This window comes from Calliphora vicina, chromosome 1, assembly GCF_958450345.1.
Source record: "Calliphora vicina chromosome 1, idCalVici1.1, whole genome shotgun sequence".
NCBI classification, from domain to species: domain Eukaryota; kingdom Metazoa; phylum Arthropoda; class Insecta; order Diptera; family Calliphoridae; genus Calliphora; species Calliphora vicina.
This window is the reverse complement of record NC_088780.1, coordinates 75,962,392-75,982,034: the sequence shown is the minus strand read 5'-3', so window position 1 is coordinate 75,982,034 and position 19,643 is coordinate 75,962,392. Positions and strand designations below refer to the sequence as shown.

Below are 19,643 nucleotides of genomic sequence, written 5' to 3'. Positions count from 1 at the left end.
ATAATATCGTTAGAGATTGGAGGGTATCCACGGACTGTTCCTTTTCGGATCATAGTAGGATTACCTTCACCTTGGATTTTAACTCGTCTGCAAGGGTACCATTTAGATATCCTTATGATAAGGTTCGTATTGGATTGGAACAGTCTACTTCATGTGAACTGATACCATCCAATTTGGAATATACGGTGAACATGTTCACTCGTTTACTAAATGAGAGCTATGAATCATCCTGCCCAATAAAATTTCCCGGGAGGCGTAACAGCCAAAATGGTGGACTAAGGAACTTCGAGTTCAGTGGTCGACGGTTAGGAAATATTTTAATAGGACGAAGCTCACTGGATTACAAGGAGACTGGAACAACTACAAGGTGCGCTTCAATAATAACAAGGGAGATCTGAAAAGAGTGAAGCGGAGTTCATGGAGGAATTATTGTGAATCCGTTGATAGCGTCAATGAGCTGTCAAGATTTCGGAGAATTTTATCCAAAGACCCAAAGGTCATAGGGTACATTCAAAGAGCTGACAACTCATGGACGGAATCTAGCTCGGAAACATGTGATGTGAAGGTATAGGCACTAGGGCTGACGATCATTGGGTTAATATGCCTGTGGGTACTAGTCATGACTCTAGACAAATTGAGGAAATAGTCACTAGGGAAAAAAACTAGCCTGGGCGGTGAAATTTCGACCCGTACATATCACCGGGTCCGGATGGAGTATTTTCAGCGATGCTATGTAACATCCCGGACACAGCACTATTCCTTTTAGCGGATATCTTCAAGAGTTGTCTCAGTAGGAAGTATCTGCCGTGCGGGTGGAGGGAGGTCAAGGTTGTCTTAATACCTAAGGCCAGTAAGGCCAGCCACTCGAAACCGAAGGATTTTAGACATATTAGCCTATCGTCTTTTCTTCTGAAGACATTAGAACGACTGATAGATCTACATCTAAGGAGCAATGTAGATACTCACCTCATTAGCAACGCTCAACATGCCTACCTCAAGGGTAAGTCTGTTGAGAGTGCGCTTCATGAGGTGGTCGGCTGTATAGAGCACAGTCTGAAGCATAGGGAATATACTTTAGCTGCGTTTCTTGATATATAAGGCGCCTTTAACAACATTAGGACAGAAGCAATTAGGGACTCGTTAGTAGAACTTAGGGTTAACGACTTCCTAGTGAGTTGGATAATCTTAAAGCTGGAAAGCAGGATTATCAACTCAACCCTAGGGGACGATGTGATTAGAAGACGGGTTACCAGAGGAACACCACAAGGTGGAATGCTTTCTCCTCTTTTGTGGTTACTGGCGGTTAATTCTATTCTTAGGACCTTCTAATCTAAGGGTAGGAAGATAGTCGCCTATGCGGTTGATGTGGTGATCCTGATCAAGGGAAAATTTCTCTCAACTATCAGTGACATCATGCAGGAATCGCTGGCGATCTCTCGTCCTGGGCGAAAACTAACGGGCTGGGTGTAAACCCATCAAAGGCGGAATTGGTGTTATTTACTAGGAAGTACAAGGTAGAGAGCTTCAATTTGCCGAAATTAGACGGTGTTGAGCTGAGTTTATCAGGGGGAGCCAACTATTTAGGAACCTTCCTTGACAATAAACGGTCATGGAAAATAAATACGCAGGAGAGATTAAAAAAGGGCCTCAATGCCTACTATACATGCAGGAACTCAATTGGTAATAACTGGGGCTTGCGACCTAGTATGGTCAATTGGATCTACACTTCTGTTGTTAGACCTATTATTACTTATAGTTGCACAGTATGGTGGGAGGCAATGAGGAAACGTAGCTACAGGGCTATACTCAATAAAGCTCAAATGTGTGCATGTCTGGGCATCACAGGTGCCTTAGGTAGCACCCAGCAGGCGGCCTTGGATATAATCCTAAACCTACTACCCATTGAGAACTATGTTTAGAGTGTGGCAGCAAGGAACTTACTCAGACTATCAGAGTCTTCTTTGGGAAAACCCTTGCGGATAGGTCACACTATGATATTGTATGAGACAGGTCTTATTGGTTATGACATTATTCCATCTGGAATCTCTGACTATAAGATCGCGACCTTTAGCTTCGGTGCATCACCCCCAGTAAAGTTCCCCACTAGGGATAAGTGGGTTGGATCCGATCAACTGTTGATGTGTGATGTGTGCGCAGTTTTCACTGACGGTTCCAAGATGAACTCTGGTACAGGGGCCGGGGTATATTTGGTCGAATATGACATCAAGCGCTCATATAGACTCTCTAACGAGTGTAGCGTCTTCCAGGCAGAGATCTTCGCGATATGGAAAGCCACAGAGTTGATAAAGGCACACGTCGATAGAGGGGCTGCCGTGACAATATACGTAGACAGTCAGGCGGCACTAAAGGCTCTGGAGTGTCATTTAATACACACCAACCTAGTAAAAGACTGTAGGAGAGCTCTAGAGGAGCTATTGGTACACTACTCAGTAAGATTGTGTTGTAGTGGTACCAGGGCACTGTTATATACAGGGAAATGAGGTAGCAGATGAACTGGCTAGACATGGCTCTGATCTGGATCATGATGCTAGGGAACGGGATGTTAAACCACCCATTTGTTACTACTATAGGTTAATTTACGAAAAATTCCGCGACTATACAAATCAATCCTGGGGCAGTAGGTCAGATTGCAAAGTGTCCAATGCCTTATGGAACACTGATAGAGTTGGATAGGTATAATCTCAGGATTCTAGTAGGAGTGATAACCGGCCATTGCTCAATTGGAGCCTTTAAGGGTAAATAGGATAATGGCACACAGGACTTCTGTAGAGTGTGTGGGGATGCAGAGGAACTAGAGACAGTAGAGCACATTATGTGCAACTGCCCTAGGTTACAGGGTCACAGACATAGATGGCTAGGAAATAGATTTCTGGACGAACTTGGTAGTGTTGCTGGCTGCAAACTAAGCAACATCCTAGGTTTCATTAAGGGAATAGGGTGGCTATTTAAGGGACGTTCTACAGCGATTCCAAATCCGTGAAAAGATCTATCTTTCTTTCTTCCTTTCTCTTTTCAACAGGCGGTACTTTGGTCTCTTATATTACTCTAAGGCTATCCTCTTTGTCAACCTATTTGAAGAGAATCACAATGGACCTCAAGGTCTCCGAGTGGAAGTGCACATTGTGTACACCCCTTCCTAACCTAACCTATATACTTTAAGTAAACTTATTTTATTTGTACTTTTAAAAACTTACTTAAAACAAAAGTAAAGTAAAAAAAACTCAACTAAAAAAATTATTTCTTATCGAGAATTAAGGAAAAAATGTCAACTAAAAAAACAAAATATTCTAATACATAAAAGAGATGAAAACATAACAAAAAATTCATAAAAATTAACGATGTTTTCAAAAAAGAAATCTGTTATTCGCTTGTGTTTTTTCGTTTCTTGTTGTTTTTTGCCGCGTTATATAAAAATCGTGTAAAAAAAATCGCGTATTTGAAAAAATGGTTGCTAATTTGAGTTCGCGTTATACCGAATTCGCGTAAATAAAGTACCACGTAAATCGAGGCTTACCTGTATAAGGATTATTTATATTGAATTTTAACCTGATAAGGATATGATAAGAGATTTATGAGTACATAAGTGATGAGAGTTGATGACCGCCAAACCAAGTAATCGAGCTCGATCATTGTATAATAATTGATCAACACAAGATCCTGAGGAAATGTCATCAATATTTTTAATCGTGAATGTTTTGAAAAATCCCAAAAATGTGGAAGCTCAGTACCGGAATTCTCTAACTTTTTAACGACAAAATTTTTTCGTTAAGTTATCAAAATTCATAAGTTATCAATACTTATCGTTAAGAGATACTCCGAAATGAATTATACGGATTATTTTCGTTAAAAATAGTCGGTAAATAACGACATTTGTCAGGTTAACAACAAATAAAATGTTCTAGTTAAGCCATAACGATAATTGTTAAGAAGTTAGTTTTGTAACATAAATATTTGAAAGTACGATTGGTCAACCTTTTTGTGTTCGTTAGATACAGACTGATTTGAGTTTTAAATATACAAATTAACTTGCCTTAATTATCATTTGCTTTTAAAAAATAGTATTCGACTTTTAAGAGCAACTTTTATATGGGGCATATTATCCTTATTTAACACATTTCTGTAGTGTATAATGTTTATCCCTATATTCAAATTTCCTAGTGAGCAATTTATTTAGCGATGTGATACGAGTATAAACTTATATAAAAGCTAAAAAATCGTTTTTAAGACCGTTTTCTTAGAAGGAAATTCATCCGAATTTTTCGACGGTCCTTATAACAACAAATATCTAAATTCTGAATCAATGATCACTTGTGGTGGCATAGACATATGGATTTTTTAGAAAAAAAACTCTTGTTCTTCTGTTTTCAGTAGGTTTAGCGAATATATGTATTTGGGGGAGCTGGTGTTTGATTTTTAAATATAAATGCGATTATTTATTCACACGACTACAATTTTATCTACCAATACGAAAATACACTAAACATTTTAATAAATAAAAATGATTTTTTTAATTTTAAAAATATTGAAATTTATATTTTTAACTATATTCGTCGTTAATATGTATTACCAAGAGAAATCGTTAACTTCAAATACTGAATATTAAATTTGTTAGAGCAACTGATATTTTTCGTTACTTAACGACATCGCACACTGTGGTAAATCACAAATCTAGCTGGACAAAATTAAAAAATAAATGTCTGGCAACATTCCTTCTGATCATTTAATGAGCTTCTCAATACAATAGAGAACTGTAATTCATGTTTTGTTTTTTTGGTTTTTAGCTCCGATTAGGAAAAACTAAGCTTTAAAGTCAGTAGTTATCAACAGGTACATTAAGATTTCAAAGAGAAGTGTATTTTTTGTATGACTTTGGTTTATGATTAAAAAGGCTATGGTGATTTTATTGTCATAAATTTTTTATATTATTATTAATTTTGTCCAGTTAGATTTGCGATCTACCACACTGTGCATCGGTAGGAATATATAAAAACTTACATAATTGCGTTACTGGGCAGACATTTGATGCTAGTCCAGACCTAAAGTAGTTACATAAGTATGTTTATTTCAGAAACAATTATATTTAAAAATGTTTAAATATTTGTTATTTTTTTAAGAATATTTGACCACTTTTTACACTAACGCCAAGAAAATTGAAGCGTTAAATTTGACAATCAAAGTGACAAAAAAAGTAAGCGTTGCGTTGTATAAAATGTACAATTTCAAACAACTGCAATCACAATAACGTAAGAATCAGATGTTACAACGCGAACAGTCACTTGCTTGAACGCAGTGATTTGCAAACTGTAATTTAATGCAACGCAAAGAAAATGGAGGCGTTGCGTTTTATAAAATTAGGGCCTTAGCTTTTCAAAAAGTATAAATTGCTTATACATCTTCTTAAAAATTTTTAGATAACTTAAAAAGAAAAAAAGTAATTTTTTCACCAAAAACTAGCGAAAAAGCGCTTTTTTAATTTTTTAAATTTAAATGCATTTTAAACAATTCTTTTTTATTTGACATACGTATATATTTGTTGTTAAGCTATAAGAGATAAAATGGAAACTTCTGAAATATTATTGTAATATTCTGAAATACAATTAGAAAATTCTGAAAAAAAATTAAAAATTTCTGAAATTCAATTGGAAATATTTGAAATACAATTATAAACTTCTGAAATACAATTGGAAATAGTGTAGATGAAAACATGGTCCGATTTCAATAAAATTGTTGTGATTAATATTTGGGTTGTGTGCAGCAAGTTTCACCAAATAAGTGTCAACACAGAAACTTGGTTGTGTGCACCAAGTTTCATCAAATTAATGCCAACACGGAAACTATTACGTCAACAGACAACGCTGATAAACACGACTCTGTATTTTAGTAACAATATACATTTTTAAAATAACCGCTGAGTTTTTTGGGACGAAAGACGTTTTATTATTTATTGATATGACTATTTGATGTTATGTTGGTATATAAAAGTTATATTTTAAATAAATAAACTATTTTCGAGAATTATTTAAGAGCAATATGTCAGTTGACATAAGTTTAAAAATTGCATTATATATTTTAAAAAAAATTAGCCCAACCTCAAGGCACAGTGGTTTAGAAACTTTTTTTGGAAATAATTCGGTATCACAGATACTATTGGATATATTGTTACATGGTTAGAGCTGACGTGTTTTCGAGTTAACTTACGTTTGTTTGTGGGCCAACGTGTGTCCCCTCAAAGTTGGTCACCTCGGGTCTCAAATTTTTTTTCATTTATGATCCGAATGAGCTGAAACTTAATATATAAATAGTCCTTGAGAAGATCTACAAAAAATAAGCTTACATGTGTAGGTTGTCCCTATTAGTTGAAGAAATATTTAGGTTTATTGATTTATTTTTTTTAATTTTGCTCGATCTTATTATGTTTTTTTAGAAATATCAGCTGTATTATATAAAATTCTAAATATAATAATATATAATAAAAAAAACTTGCTAACAGTTATCTCGTCCTTATAAATAGTTACACGCATCCAAAGTTGTAACATGTAAAAGGGGTCGACCCTCTGAAGGCCCGCCACATCTAAAAAACCATCTATAGAAGAATCGTAGTTAGTTTTGAAAGAGAAATATTTCAAATCATCTTGTAGATAATCAAATTTAAACCACTTTCATTATTATTTTCTCTAAATTTGGATATCCTTAAAAGTTGAAATGTTAATAATTACTTCAAGAACGAAAAAATAAAATTTGATTCAATTTTAATAACCGAATTTTTCTACTGTGCACGATGGGGCCAATGACCAGTTTTTTATGCAATAAATCACAGGAAACAGCTAGACCTTTCAAATTTCGTACATATGATAATAATGAGTTTTTAAGTCTTCAGTAAAAAATTTAAGTCAATCGGGCAGTGCCATGTTTATTTTCAGTAGGTGGATTAAAGTGCAAAGGCGGTTGAAGATCTCTGGAAAATAATAAGTATCTGACTTTCAATTAAGTCACATAAATGCTCACCAAAGACTTAAGTAATCATTTCAAGTCAATCCGCCTACTGCCACACCCACCTCAAGTGTTAGGAAATATATGCATGGCTATAGGCTGATCTTGAAATTAAGCGATAATTGGAAGATGAATATAAACAATTTTATTTTAAAATGTATATGGGAGCTACCATAGTTATCGCCCAAAAATTAGGTGACATGTTTTCTATGTATATGAAACTTATTTATGTTGAATTTTATTTGAATACCAACATATGTAAGAAATCTAAAATGATTTTTGGAAGTAGTCCTTATATGGGAGCTATGACTATTATGGACCGATCGTTATAAAATTTGGTGACATGAATTTTGTATATACAGTGCCGGACTTAAATATTCACACAGCATACAGATTTATCTTTAATCTTCCATATTTTTTAAACGAAGGCCACAACTTTCGTACGGATTTCAAAAAAATATTTATTTACATATAACTTATTGAAATATATGGAAAAACTAAACATAAGTTGGCACTATGGTTTTTAATTTCCCAATCTTTTTTGATTCCCGGGAAGCGGTAAAATTTTTCTCTACATTCCCGGGTACCCGGCTATAATATATAATAATACTGTAAACTATGGATATTATAGCAAAATTGCATATACAAACTTAGTGTTATAATCATTATATATAGAACTTCGTAGTAATTAATTCAATTTGAGCTTAATTCACTAAAATCTTAATCCGTAATTAAAAAATGTCAGCCTTTCATTTCATAAATCCATTCCCAATATCTAATTCTTTAGCTTCCTTCAAAGGCTTTATTTAAATTGAATTAATTAAGTTAATTAATAACTTTATTTATTTAAACTTTGAATGATTAAATTTTTGTTGATTCAAATCTACTACAAATTGAGTTAAAATGTTTTTTCTTCATTCAGTTTTATTTAACTTTTAGTCATTTTCAAAATGAATTAAAAAAAATTTCATAATAGTTAAGAGATAAAATTTATGTTGATATCGAAAATTTCCAAATTATTGGATTCAAAGGTGAATTTTTATAATACAACATCTGCAAAACACACTCATTATAAAGCTGACATTGTTACCAAGGACTATTGCTGTGTTTCCTTTCAAGGCCAAAATCAATTCTATACTTCAAATTACCAAATGGTGTGCCGCCATCAAAAGTAGGGTACTTTGTTCTACTAGAGGTTTGTGGTATAATTCACACTGGTCCATCTTGACATTGAAGATTATTCACCTTTATTTCTAGATCGTGCAGCTTTCCATATGCTTTTTTAAATGTTCATTCGAAAACCCCCAAATAAATAATAATAATAATAAGTGGTCTATTGTTGCCGAGATATAAACGAAAAATTGTAAAAAATAAACTTTTCACTTTTTTAAAAAAAAAAAATAGAGTTCTAACATGTTTTCTTTGTAGTTTCGTCAGTTTTTAATACCTGGGAATACCGACTAAAAATCCCGGGAATCGGGTAGTGAAAAATTGGCAAAATTCCCGGGAAATTTGTCCCGGGAATTCCCGGGATAAAAACCCTAGTGGCACATTTCAGAAAAAAAAATTAACTAATGTTTCGAAGTTCGATTTTAAGGGGACAAACATATTCACACAGTTTCTTATTTTTAATAAGAAAATAGTTTTTCAATCGGACGGCAGAGTAACAGTTTGGAGAAGGCCAAACACTGAATTGGAAAAGAACAATGTAGTAAACACTGTCAAACATGGTGGAGGAGGTGTCATGTTGTGGGGTTGTATGGCTGCATCTGGTGTAGGAAACTTAGTTTTTATCGACGGTTCAATGGACAAACAGTGTACCTTAATATTTTAAAAGAAAACCTACTACAATGCGCTCTAAAGTTAAAGCTTGGGAACATTTCTACTTTCAACAGTACAATGACCCCAAACACACAGCCCATGAGGTCCAATATGGATAGTGCATCATGTTCCCCACATTCTCCCGACTCCTCCGCAATCACCTGACATGAATCCCATAGAACATCTGTGGGATAAATTGGGCGGGCGTCTAGGAAAGGACCATATTATTATTAAGACTCAACTTAAAGAAGTCCTTTCACAAGAATGGCAAAATATTGGAGCTGACGTCACCAAAAATTGGTCGATTCAATGCCAAGACGATTAAAAGAAGTCATAGAAAAGATAGGCTACTCCACAAAATATTAAACTATTAAGAAAAATATTTTCTTATTAAAAATAAGAAACTGTGTGAATATTTTTGTCCCCTTAAAATCGAACTTCGAAACATTAGTTAATTTTTTTTTCTGAAATGTGCCAACTTATGTTTAGTTTTTCCATATATTTCAATAAATTATATGAAAAGAAATATGTTTTTGAAACCCGTACAAAAGTTGTGACCTTCGTTTAAAAAATATGGAAGATTAAAGATAAATCTGTATGCTGTGTGAATATTTAAGTCCGGCACTATATAACTTATTTGTATTGAATTTTAATGGAATACCCACATTTTTAAGAGATACATATATGCTGGTTAGAGTGATTTTCGGAACTGGGCCTCATATGGGAGCTATGTGTAATTAAGGACCGATTGTCACAAAATTTGGTGGTGCGATTTGGTTTGGATATCTAATATAACATAACTAAGATTTTAATGAGAGCTTAACTATTTTCAGATAGGGCAATCGTATGAGGACTAGGAGAAATAATGGACCGATTCTAACCAAATTCAATCGAATTATCTTTAAAATTGCAACCTGTAGTTTGATTACAAGGTTTACATTGACAGAAGGACAGGCGTACTGACGGACGGACAGACAGACATCGCTTAATGGACTCAGAAAGTGATCCTGAGCAGATTGGTGTACTATAAGGTGGGTGCTGGGACAATATTTTTGCACTTTATAAAAATCAGCACTAACCCAATATACCCTCCCCACTATGGAGGTGTAGATTATAAATATCCAAATTTTGAAGTTATACGCTATCTGGAAATAAATTTTTATGAACAGCGGCAGATTACTGAAGATCGTTTTTCCAAAAAAATATAGTATTACCTTTCCCCACATATAAATTGATTCACGGATACGCTCGGATACAATTATTTATATTCCAAAGAATATATGGACGACAACAAAAACTTCACAAAAAAGACAACGCATGTTGACACAAAAAAATATTTACCACATCTAACTTTTTTTGAAATTTTTAATAACATTTTAATTTACATACATTTACAAGTGTTTTCCATTTTACAAAATGTTTATAATTTTAAAAGTTTTTGTTTGACGACTAAAATTTCTTAGTTGTTTCATTATGATTGAATGTCAGAAAATGTAGCAAAGCAAAACTTGGCAGCTCGGCACACTGTGGGAAAAATTACCAATCTAGCTTATAAAAAATATTTGTTTTATACCCTTCACCTTCGTGAGAAGGGTATATATAAGTTTGTCATTTTATACCCTTCATCTTCGTGAGAAGGGTATATATAAGTTTGTCATTCCGTTTGTAATTTCTACATTTTTCATTTCCGACCCTATAAAGTCGGAGTCGATTAAGCCATGTCCGTCTGTCTGTTGAAATCAATTTTCTGAAGACCCCAGATATCTTCGGGATCCAAATCTTCAATAATTCTGTCAGATTTAAAATCAGCAAAATCGGTCCATAAATAACGGAGATATGAGCAAAAAACCGGGACAACCTCGATTTTTCACCTATTTTTGATCTATATCTGGATTACTAAGTCATTAATATAGACAAAATGGATATCCAATGATAGATATTTCAAAGTCCATTGCAACGATGTAGATAAGGCTATAGTAAGTTGGACCTACAATGGGTCAAAATCGGGAAAAACATTTTTTAACCCGAATTTTTTTTTCATCAAAAATTTTTTTTGTCATACATTTTTTTTCCAAAAAAAAAACTAAAAAAAAAATTTAAAAAAATTTGGAAAAAACTTTTTTTAAAAAAAATTAAAAAACAATTTCAAAAAATTAAATTTTGTTTACCTAAAAATATTTAAAAAAATGTATTTTAAAGTATAATTTGGTGAAGGGTATATAAGATTCGACACAGCCGAATATAGCTCTCTTACTTGTTTTTTTTTAAATTTATAAACCTATAGCACCCAGCAAAAAATATTCTGGATTTGGAAGCAATAAATATGATTACTGCATCTTCTACTGCTACATTAATTGCATCCTAAAATTATTGCCTTACAAAAATGATTTTGGAAGGTATACATTAAGCTATTCGTATAGGTTGTGAAGAACTTAGAAAATATCAGCGCTTCTTGTTAGGCAATCACTGGGTCTGTAAGATTTTATTGCTTCTCAGCAGCTCTAAAATCTATGTGCACAATTGTTTGCACATATTTAATTCGATGAAATCAGGTTAATTTTAAAGCTGTGAAATATGCTTATTTTGGATTCCTTTTTGCTGGGCATAGAATAATTCTATGATAGTTGCTACTAAAAAATGCATTCAACATTTTTCGATTGATATGTTAATTATGAAAATACAGGGCCCTAAATATATGCAATGAATAAGTAGTACGTTCATGAGGGATTTTGGTTTCATGTTTCACCCAATGTATTATCAAAAGTTTTATTGAGCTACACTTTATTTTTGGATAAAACAAGTTCTAAAGATTACGAGGATATGATTTGTTGTAGTGAAAATGATTTTAGTAATACCTTTTGCAATTAAATATATACGGCCATTCTCACAATGTACGATTAAAAGTTAACGTGAACTTTAACCGCAAGTTAGGCTAATTTGAATTTCACAATGTACGATTAATTCTTAATTGACACTATTTAACAACAAAGTTGCTGTTAAATATAACCGAACAAATTTCGCCGGTTAGCATCTTAATTGTATGAAATAAAATAAAAGAACATGGAAAAACATTTATATTTTTGTAATATTTATAATTTTTAAAAGTGTAAAGCGAAGATAAGAAAATTTTGCACGGGGTGATCTAGATACCACCGGATATTTCACTTACAAACCAAACAACAAATGTACACTTTTCCTTGTTGGTTTTCAGTAATTATTGTTCAGTTTGTTTCTTGCTAAAAATGCGCAATACCTATTATATTGTAAATTTTACAGTTAGGTACCTTAATAGTTTTGAGTTTTATACGTTTTTTTATTATACAACTAATAAAACACAAATTTTAGACAATTTTTTATATTTCAATCTTTCATTACACTATTTTTCGTAAACAAATGTATGCATTATTGCCATACTTTCTACTGAATGCTTTGTTTAAGTAATCAAATGATGGTGAAACGTAAATCGGTAACCGTTGGTTAAATGGTCCCCGTTAAACAAACCGACAGTTAGGTAATTTTCCGGTTAAAATGAAATAATCGTACATTGTGAAAATGGCCGATAAAAGTATATTTTTGACAAAATTTCTTAATGTGAAAAGGGATTAGAAAAAAGTACCTCTGATTGCCGCCAAACAAATTTTTGAATTTGAAACTAGACCTAATAAATTAAGTCTGGACAAAAAATTGACTGCCACAAAGTATACTTTTAAGCAATTGTTTAACCCTCTGGCTCTGGCACCAATATTTTTATACGAACCCTGGCACTATTTACATTTGTAAATACGTTTAATTTCTTGTATAATACATTTAATTTCCTATATATATTCATATTGTTAGGGAAACTCAGCCAGTATGGATACTGGTGTAGCCGTCCTTAATTCCACCACAATAGTACAATAGGAGTGTTTAAAATTGAGATATTTACATATATAAATAGTAGGCCGGGTCGAATTATATGGACGATAAAAAAGTGAGAAATCGTATATCAGAAACGCAATCTACGGAAAATTCTAAGAAAGTTTCCTCAAGAAACCATAGGTCTAAAATGAAATCCTTTCTTGCGCATTTCGACTTTTATTCAATAATATTTCAGTATATATATTTTTTTCAATAGTTTTTTTTTTGGATAAAATTCGAAATGCGCAAGATAGGATTTGATTTTAGACCCATGGTTTCTTGGGGAAAAATTCTTAGAATTTTCCGTAGAATGCGTTTCTGCTATACGATTTTTTATGAAAAAGAATCGACCCACCCTAATAATAGGGTTAAATAAATATATCTTGTGGGCGATATTCAAGTGTTTGTTTTTTATGGGTTTTTTGACTGTTTTTTGAAAGTAAAATAAAAATTTTCGTTTAGGAATTTATATTGAAACGACAATAAAAAACTAAAATTTGTTTTTAATATAAATTCCCAAATGGAAATTTTTAATTTCTAATACAGGCAGTGAAATTATTGTGCATCTGATTTTTAAGCAATTAAGGGTTTTCCAATATTTTATGGTCTTTTACTGTCTAATAAGGCTGTTTGTTTCATACAGATAACAAATCATGAGAAACCCCATCATAAACAAGAGGTTTTTTTAAAAAATGTTCAATGAAAATTCATATTTTTAAATAATTCAAAACGCGCGAAACCCCATCATAAACAAGAGTTTTTTTTCAAAATTTGAGTTGAGTTTTATTTAACAAAAAATTCTGATTTATTTTGAACTTAAAGTTGTAATTTCCACTAAAATCTTCCTTTTGGTGCACCCTGTAATGAAACAGGGTGTCTACAAATACAATATATTTAAATATCACTCTATTAGCTACAATCGCTTCATACATTTCTTACTCCTCAGATCAATAGTACAAAAGATACGATTTTTTATAAGCTAGATTGGTGATATTTCCCACTGTGCGGCATGTCGACATGAGTTGCCACCTGACTTTAATTTTTTAATATTTGAGTGTTTCAAAGTGTTAAATATAAAATTCCGTTATTATTTAAAGGATTGACTTGAAAAAAGGACTTTTTGCCTCAAAAACCCATCGTGCTGTGGTTTGAGTTGAGTGAAAAAAGTTGGTTATTTCAACCGTAATGCTTCTTTGCCAACCGAATATCTGTTGCTAGACCGAAAAAATATATGGATATAATAGAATTCAATTAGCAACAAATTTGGGCATCACAACAAATCTGAATATTGTAGCGTAGGAACCTTAATCTTATATTTTAAATATTAGCTCATTACGATCATAAATAGATTTTTGGCGATTTTTAAAAAAAAATGAGACCCGAGGTGACCAACTTTGAGGGGACACGCACTGGCCCCTATTAGCACTAGACAGCTGAACAAACGTAAGTTAACTAGAAAACACCTCAGCTCCAACCTTGTGAATAGTTCCCGAGATACCGAATTATTTCCAAACAAAAAAATTTTCTATACCACTGTGCAAGGGGCCATACAAATTTAAATCGAACTAACATCGATTTTATTTATCAGATGGTTAACCTACTTTTATTTCACAATCGCATAGTGTAATATAACACAAGTTTGGTTTTAATTTTAGAAATATTTAACAATTTATTTTTAAAAACTTTTCGGCATTTCTTAACATTTTTCCTTCGCCGATACGGTTGCAGTTATACCACTAATTAACACAACACATACATATATATATATTATATGTATATTAGGCTGGGCCGATTTGTATGGACGATTTAAAAGTAAAAAATCGTACAGCAGAAACGAAATCTACGGAAAATTCTAAGAAAGTTTCCTTAAGAAACCATTGGTCTAAAATCAAATCCTATCTTGCGCATTTCGTCTTTTATCCAAGGAAGGTGTTTTTATGTATTAAAAATCAAATAAAATGTTAAGAAATGGGTGATTACTATTAAATATGAGTTTTTTTTACTAAGAAATGAGAACTGTAACCATTGAAAAATTCTTCTTTAATAGTAACTAAACATTTTATATGATTTTTAATACATAAAAAAATAAAAAATCAGAAAAATTACGAAATGCGCAAGATAGGATTTGATTTTAGACCTATGGTTTCTTGGCGAAAATTTCTTAGAATTTTCCATAGATTTCGTTTCTGCTATACGATTTTTCGTGAAAAAACCCTAATGTATATGTTCAATACTTATGATTACTTACACTTTTTGCTGTTATAAACATATTCCAGGGCATAAGAGTTCCAAGTCCATGAATTAAAAATATAAAAAACACTATTCTCATTTTGTCTTTAGGTGGTTTAAAGCACTCATTTAATTTTTCCATTTTCAATCCTAAAATATAAAGATTTTTTTTATTAATTATGTACAATGTTAACTTTAAACTAAATAAAACTATTGTAAATTCCATTAAAAAGCGATATATTACTTAACAGAGTCAAATAAATAATAAACATTAATAATAGATATTGTAAAACACGAAATAAATGAGATTTATTAGGCACAATGACTTATCACAAATGTTTATTCAGTCCTATTCGAGAAAACATGCTGCAATCAGTTTAAACGGTCTTGTATATACTTAGATTAGAACTATTGCATAGTGGTTTAGAAAAACTTTATTTTTATAAAATTTTTGTATTTAAAAAGTAGGTATGTACTTGAAAATATCTGCAAAAAAGAATACTGTAAAGATAGGTATCGTGAAATAACTCCCAAATGCAAAACAAATTTTCTCAGTGAAGCCAGTTTTTGACACATCCCAGAGGAGTAAAACTTTGCGCTACGCCATAGGTCCTCAATGCAAAAAATTTTTGGTAAGCGAAGAATAATTTCACTTTTGTAGTTCCTTTTTTTAGATTACATAAATAAATTGCTTCGGATTGGGAATTATTTCATTTCTATTGGGATTTATTTCATTGGGAGTTATTTTGCTTTTTTGGGACTAATATTTTTAAAATTATGAAACCGCCGATTATTTGGAGTAATTTAATTTTTCCCTTTGGGGTAAAATTTGGGAATTATTTAATTTTTGATGGGAATAATTTCATTGGGAGTTATTTCATTTGGGAGCTATTTCACGGTACCGTAAAGTTATAAGTCAAACGAGAATGATGTAAAAACGTCCATTTTTTAAGTTCCTAAATTTGATTGAGACGCTTATTATTTTAACAATGTATCCCCGTTTTTGTAATTTTGGTACATACTTGTAAATATGAAAATCAAACTATTGATTTATGAATCTTTTGCTCTATTTCCATATGTCCAACATTTTATTATGTTTGGTATAACAAAGTTTACGTAAATTATATTTTTATTTTAAAAAATTCAGAATAAATTTTTTTTATAAAATTTTCACTAATATATCTAGTACTTGTAAAAGGTCAGTTATTTACCATTCCCAAACAAACAAACATTGCCACTTTTTGCAAATGTTAAGGCCTTTCTTGATTTTTTGTATTATTTTTTTTTTGATTCATTAATGCAAAATTATTTGTTTACAATATTTTTACAAACAGAAATGTAGGTCGGTAAATTTGATAATATATAATGTGGAAAATTGCTTAAAATCCTTTATCTGATATTTATGATTTATATCTTTAAATTGCAATTTTTGTATAAATAAAAGAAATTTAATGAATTTTATAACATTCAATAGATTTTTGACACGGTTTCCCATTATTCGATTGACTTAAAATGTTTATCAATTATTTTATACTAAAGGCCATAATTATATTACCAATACAACACAAATCAACATTTTCGAATAACGAATAATGGGTTGTAATATTTCTGAATTCTAAATTTATGCCTGTAATGAAATAATCTCTTATACTATTCCGTATTTAAAAACAAGACATGTTAAATAGGCAGATATAAATTTAAATTATTATTATCTATTTCTTTAATATAGATACTATATGTTTTAATAATCGCATTTTTAAATGTCAGACGTCTAAAACTTGCTCTACTGAGACTACAATATGAAATTGTATTGACAATTTTTATTTTGAAAGTAACAATAATATTATTTTATGAATCCAACACAATAATATACCGCGCTATGTTAAAATAAATAATTATAATCAAAATGTTATCTTAAAATGAAGTAATATTGAAAGTGATTGCAATAAAATACTTATGGGATAAAGTGTCAAATGTAGTAAGAAACTTTTGGAAATGGACATTATGCTTAAACCTTGGATTTTACTAGAATATGTATATCAATACTTTGGAATTGAAACATAACCTAAAGTAATGGTAAATGTGGTGTTGAAAGTGCTGACGAATGTGATATTGAGAATAAGATTTATGATGATTATATTGAAATACTATACAAATTTCCAAAAAGCGTTAAATATTTAAAAAGGGTGCAAGGTTTGTGGATTTGCTGAAGGTTAAATATTAGACTCTGACCTAAACCAAACAGATTATTCGTCCAAAAAATAATATTCAGCTTAATCCGAAACTAACCCAAAAAATGTTTAATGTACCACCGAAATAATTATTTTATTTCGGTGGTAATTTTTATTAAAAAATAGTTAAAAATCAAAAATTACTTCAATTTATCATTCACTTGTAACTTGTAAACATTTTTCTGAGGGTCTCCGTCGATCCTAAGCTTTTTTTCTACAAGTTTACAAGTACAAATTTGGTTTTGTAAAACAAAACCACTTGTAGAAGTATGACTTGTAGACTTCTGACTTGTAAAAATCACTTGTAGCTACAAACATGTAATTGTATTTTGAAGAAACACAATTATTCACATGTTCACAATTTTACAGGCAAAAACACTTGTAATTGTGAACTTGTAGCTTAGTGAAATAGGCCCAAGGTATATATGTATTAGTATAAATGAAAAGTGCTATAGTTATTTGATTGTATATGGTTTAAAAGCTACCAAATCATTTCCGAAATAAAACTTTTCTAAACCACTGTGTATTGTTATCTCTAATATAAAAGCAAAAAACAATTATGCACCATATATTAAAAACAAAAAAACATCAAACTATTTTATAGTGTAAATATGTAAGTGCATGTTTACATATGACGATAAGTCTCAGGCGAACGAAATAGATGTACATACTAGAGCCCTGCATGAGTGACTCTATTTGTCACCCACAATGAGTAATCCATTGCTTTGCACTCAACTCATTTTTTGTTTTGAATATTATTTACAAAATGTACGTGCCATAGAGAAAACACATAGAGCGGAAACTCTCCTGTAAAAGACCTAACTCAGTTGTCAAAAACCTAAGTGGTGAGAATGTATTAGTAAAAAAAACTATGTGAAAACAAAAACAACACTCGTATGTGTAACTTTTTTGAGTAATTTTTTTGTTTGAGTTTTTTCGAGTTTCCGCTCTATGTTCTCTATGGTACGTGCCACAGTGAAAAATTTTGGATCAATGAGTATTTCTTTTGAATGGATGAGTGTTTCTGTAATATTTTTTCTTTGTTGAATAGGTGGGACTTTAAGCTTTAATTTGTATTTTCGAACATAAAAAGCATGTCATTGCGCCACGAAAACCGTGTTGTAATATGTCATGCCTATAACTATTGATGTTGCTGTTATTATTAGAGTTGTGTAGCTCATGAATGACCTAGTTCAATTGAGCTATTCACTCAACTGAGCGAAGTGAATCATTCATCATACTGAGCGTTTTCAGCTCAGCACTAAGCGTATTCAACTGAGCGGTTTTGTTTTATGCTCATGTTTCTTTCAGTACTCATGAAAGAGCTGCACAAGCACATTCATTTGTCATCTTCAATGTTTCACGTGTTTCACTTTACTCGTCAATTCTGTAACATTCTTTCGCTCACTGACATTACAAAAATAAAACAAAAATAAAACGATCATTCGAATGTAGGTTTGTTATGTATATGATCGTATGCTGCCGCGTATATATTTTTGTTTCAAGAATTATTAGAGTTATTCAAATTGTTTTTGTTTTCATGAAGGAATTTTTGTATGTGTGCTATTGAATGAATGTGAATTTATTTATGGTATGGTGATGTAGAATGAAATAAAGAAAGAGTATTGCTACAGTTTGTAAGTAAATTTCATAAAAAAAATAATGAAAAAGGGAAATACATAATTGTTATTGTTAAAATAATAATTGTAATTGAAAGTATGTAATTAGTAAAAAATTACTATTTCAAAAATACATTAGTGGGATTATATCTAACAAAACACATAATTAAAAAAATACAAAGTACTGTACCTCAATTCTGTAACTTTTTAAGTGTACTTCGTTAAGTAATCAAAATTCGTTAGTTAACAATATTTATCGTTAAGAGATATTCCGAATTAAATTTTACCGATTATTTTCGTTAAAAATAGTCGGTAGATAACGAAATTTGTCGGTAGGTTAACGACAAATAAAATGTTCTAGTTAAGCCATAACGATAATTATTTAGGAGTTAGTTTTGTAACATAAATATTCGAAATAAGTTGTTCTTTGAAATTACGATTGGTCAACTATTTTGTGTTTGTTAGATACGGACTGATTTGAGTTATAAGTATAAAAATGAACATGCTTTAATTATCTTTTTAAGATAAATTTGGACATATATTATATAATTTTTAGAAAATAGTATTCGACTTTGTCGACCGACGTACTTATAAGTACCATAACAATAATAAGCTTACAAAATGGAACACAAAACTTATTTTGTCCCTTTTTGCCCAAAAGTACTTTGAAGTACACTATCATCTTTGGAATAATATATTTTTTTGCCTATTGGCAAAAAAAAAATAATTCACCCAGAAAAAGGGTGAATTATTTCATGTTCCCATTCAATATTTCATAAAAAAATAAAACCTTTACAAGGGTTTAAAGCCTTGGTCCACAAAGGGTTAGGAGCAA

At 31.3% G+C, this 19,643-nt stretch overlaps 1 protein-coding gene across 1 annotated transcript in view; it reads right to left on the bottom strand.

The window, feature by feature from the left end:
* Positions 1-15,123, bottom strand: part of Ent2 (Equilibrative nucleoside transporter 2) — a 167,689-nt gene extending 152,566 nt beyond the window's left edge. The window contains exon 1 of the mRNA XM_065514981.1: positions 14,978-15,123. Coding sequence (XP_065371053.1) covers positions 14,978-15,100 — 123 coding nt within the window. The 5' untranslated portion in view covers positions 15,101-15,123. The remainder of the gene's footprint in view (positions 1-14,977) is intronic.
* Positions 15,124-19,643: the final 4,520 nt, after the last annotated feature.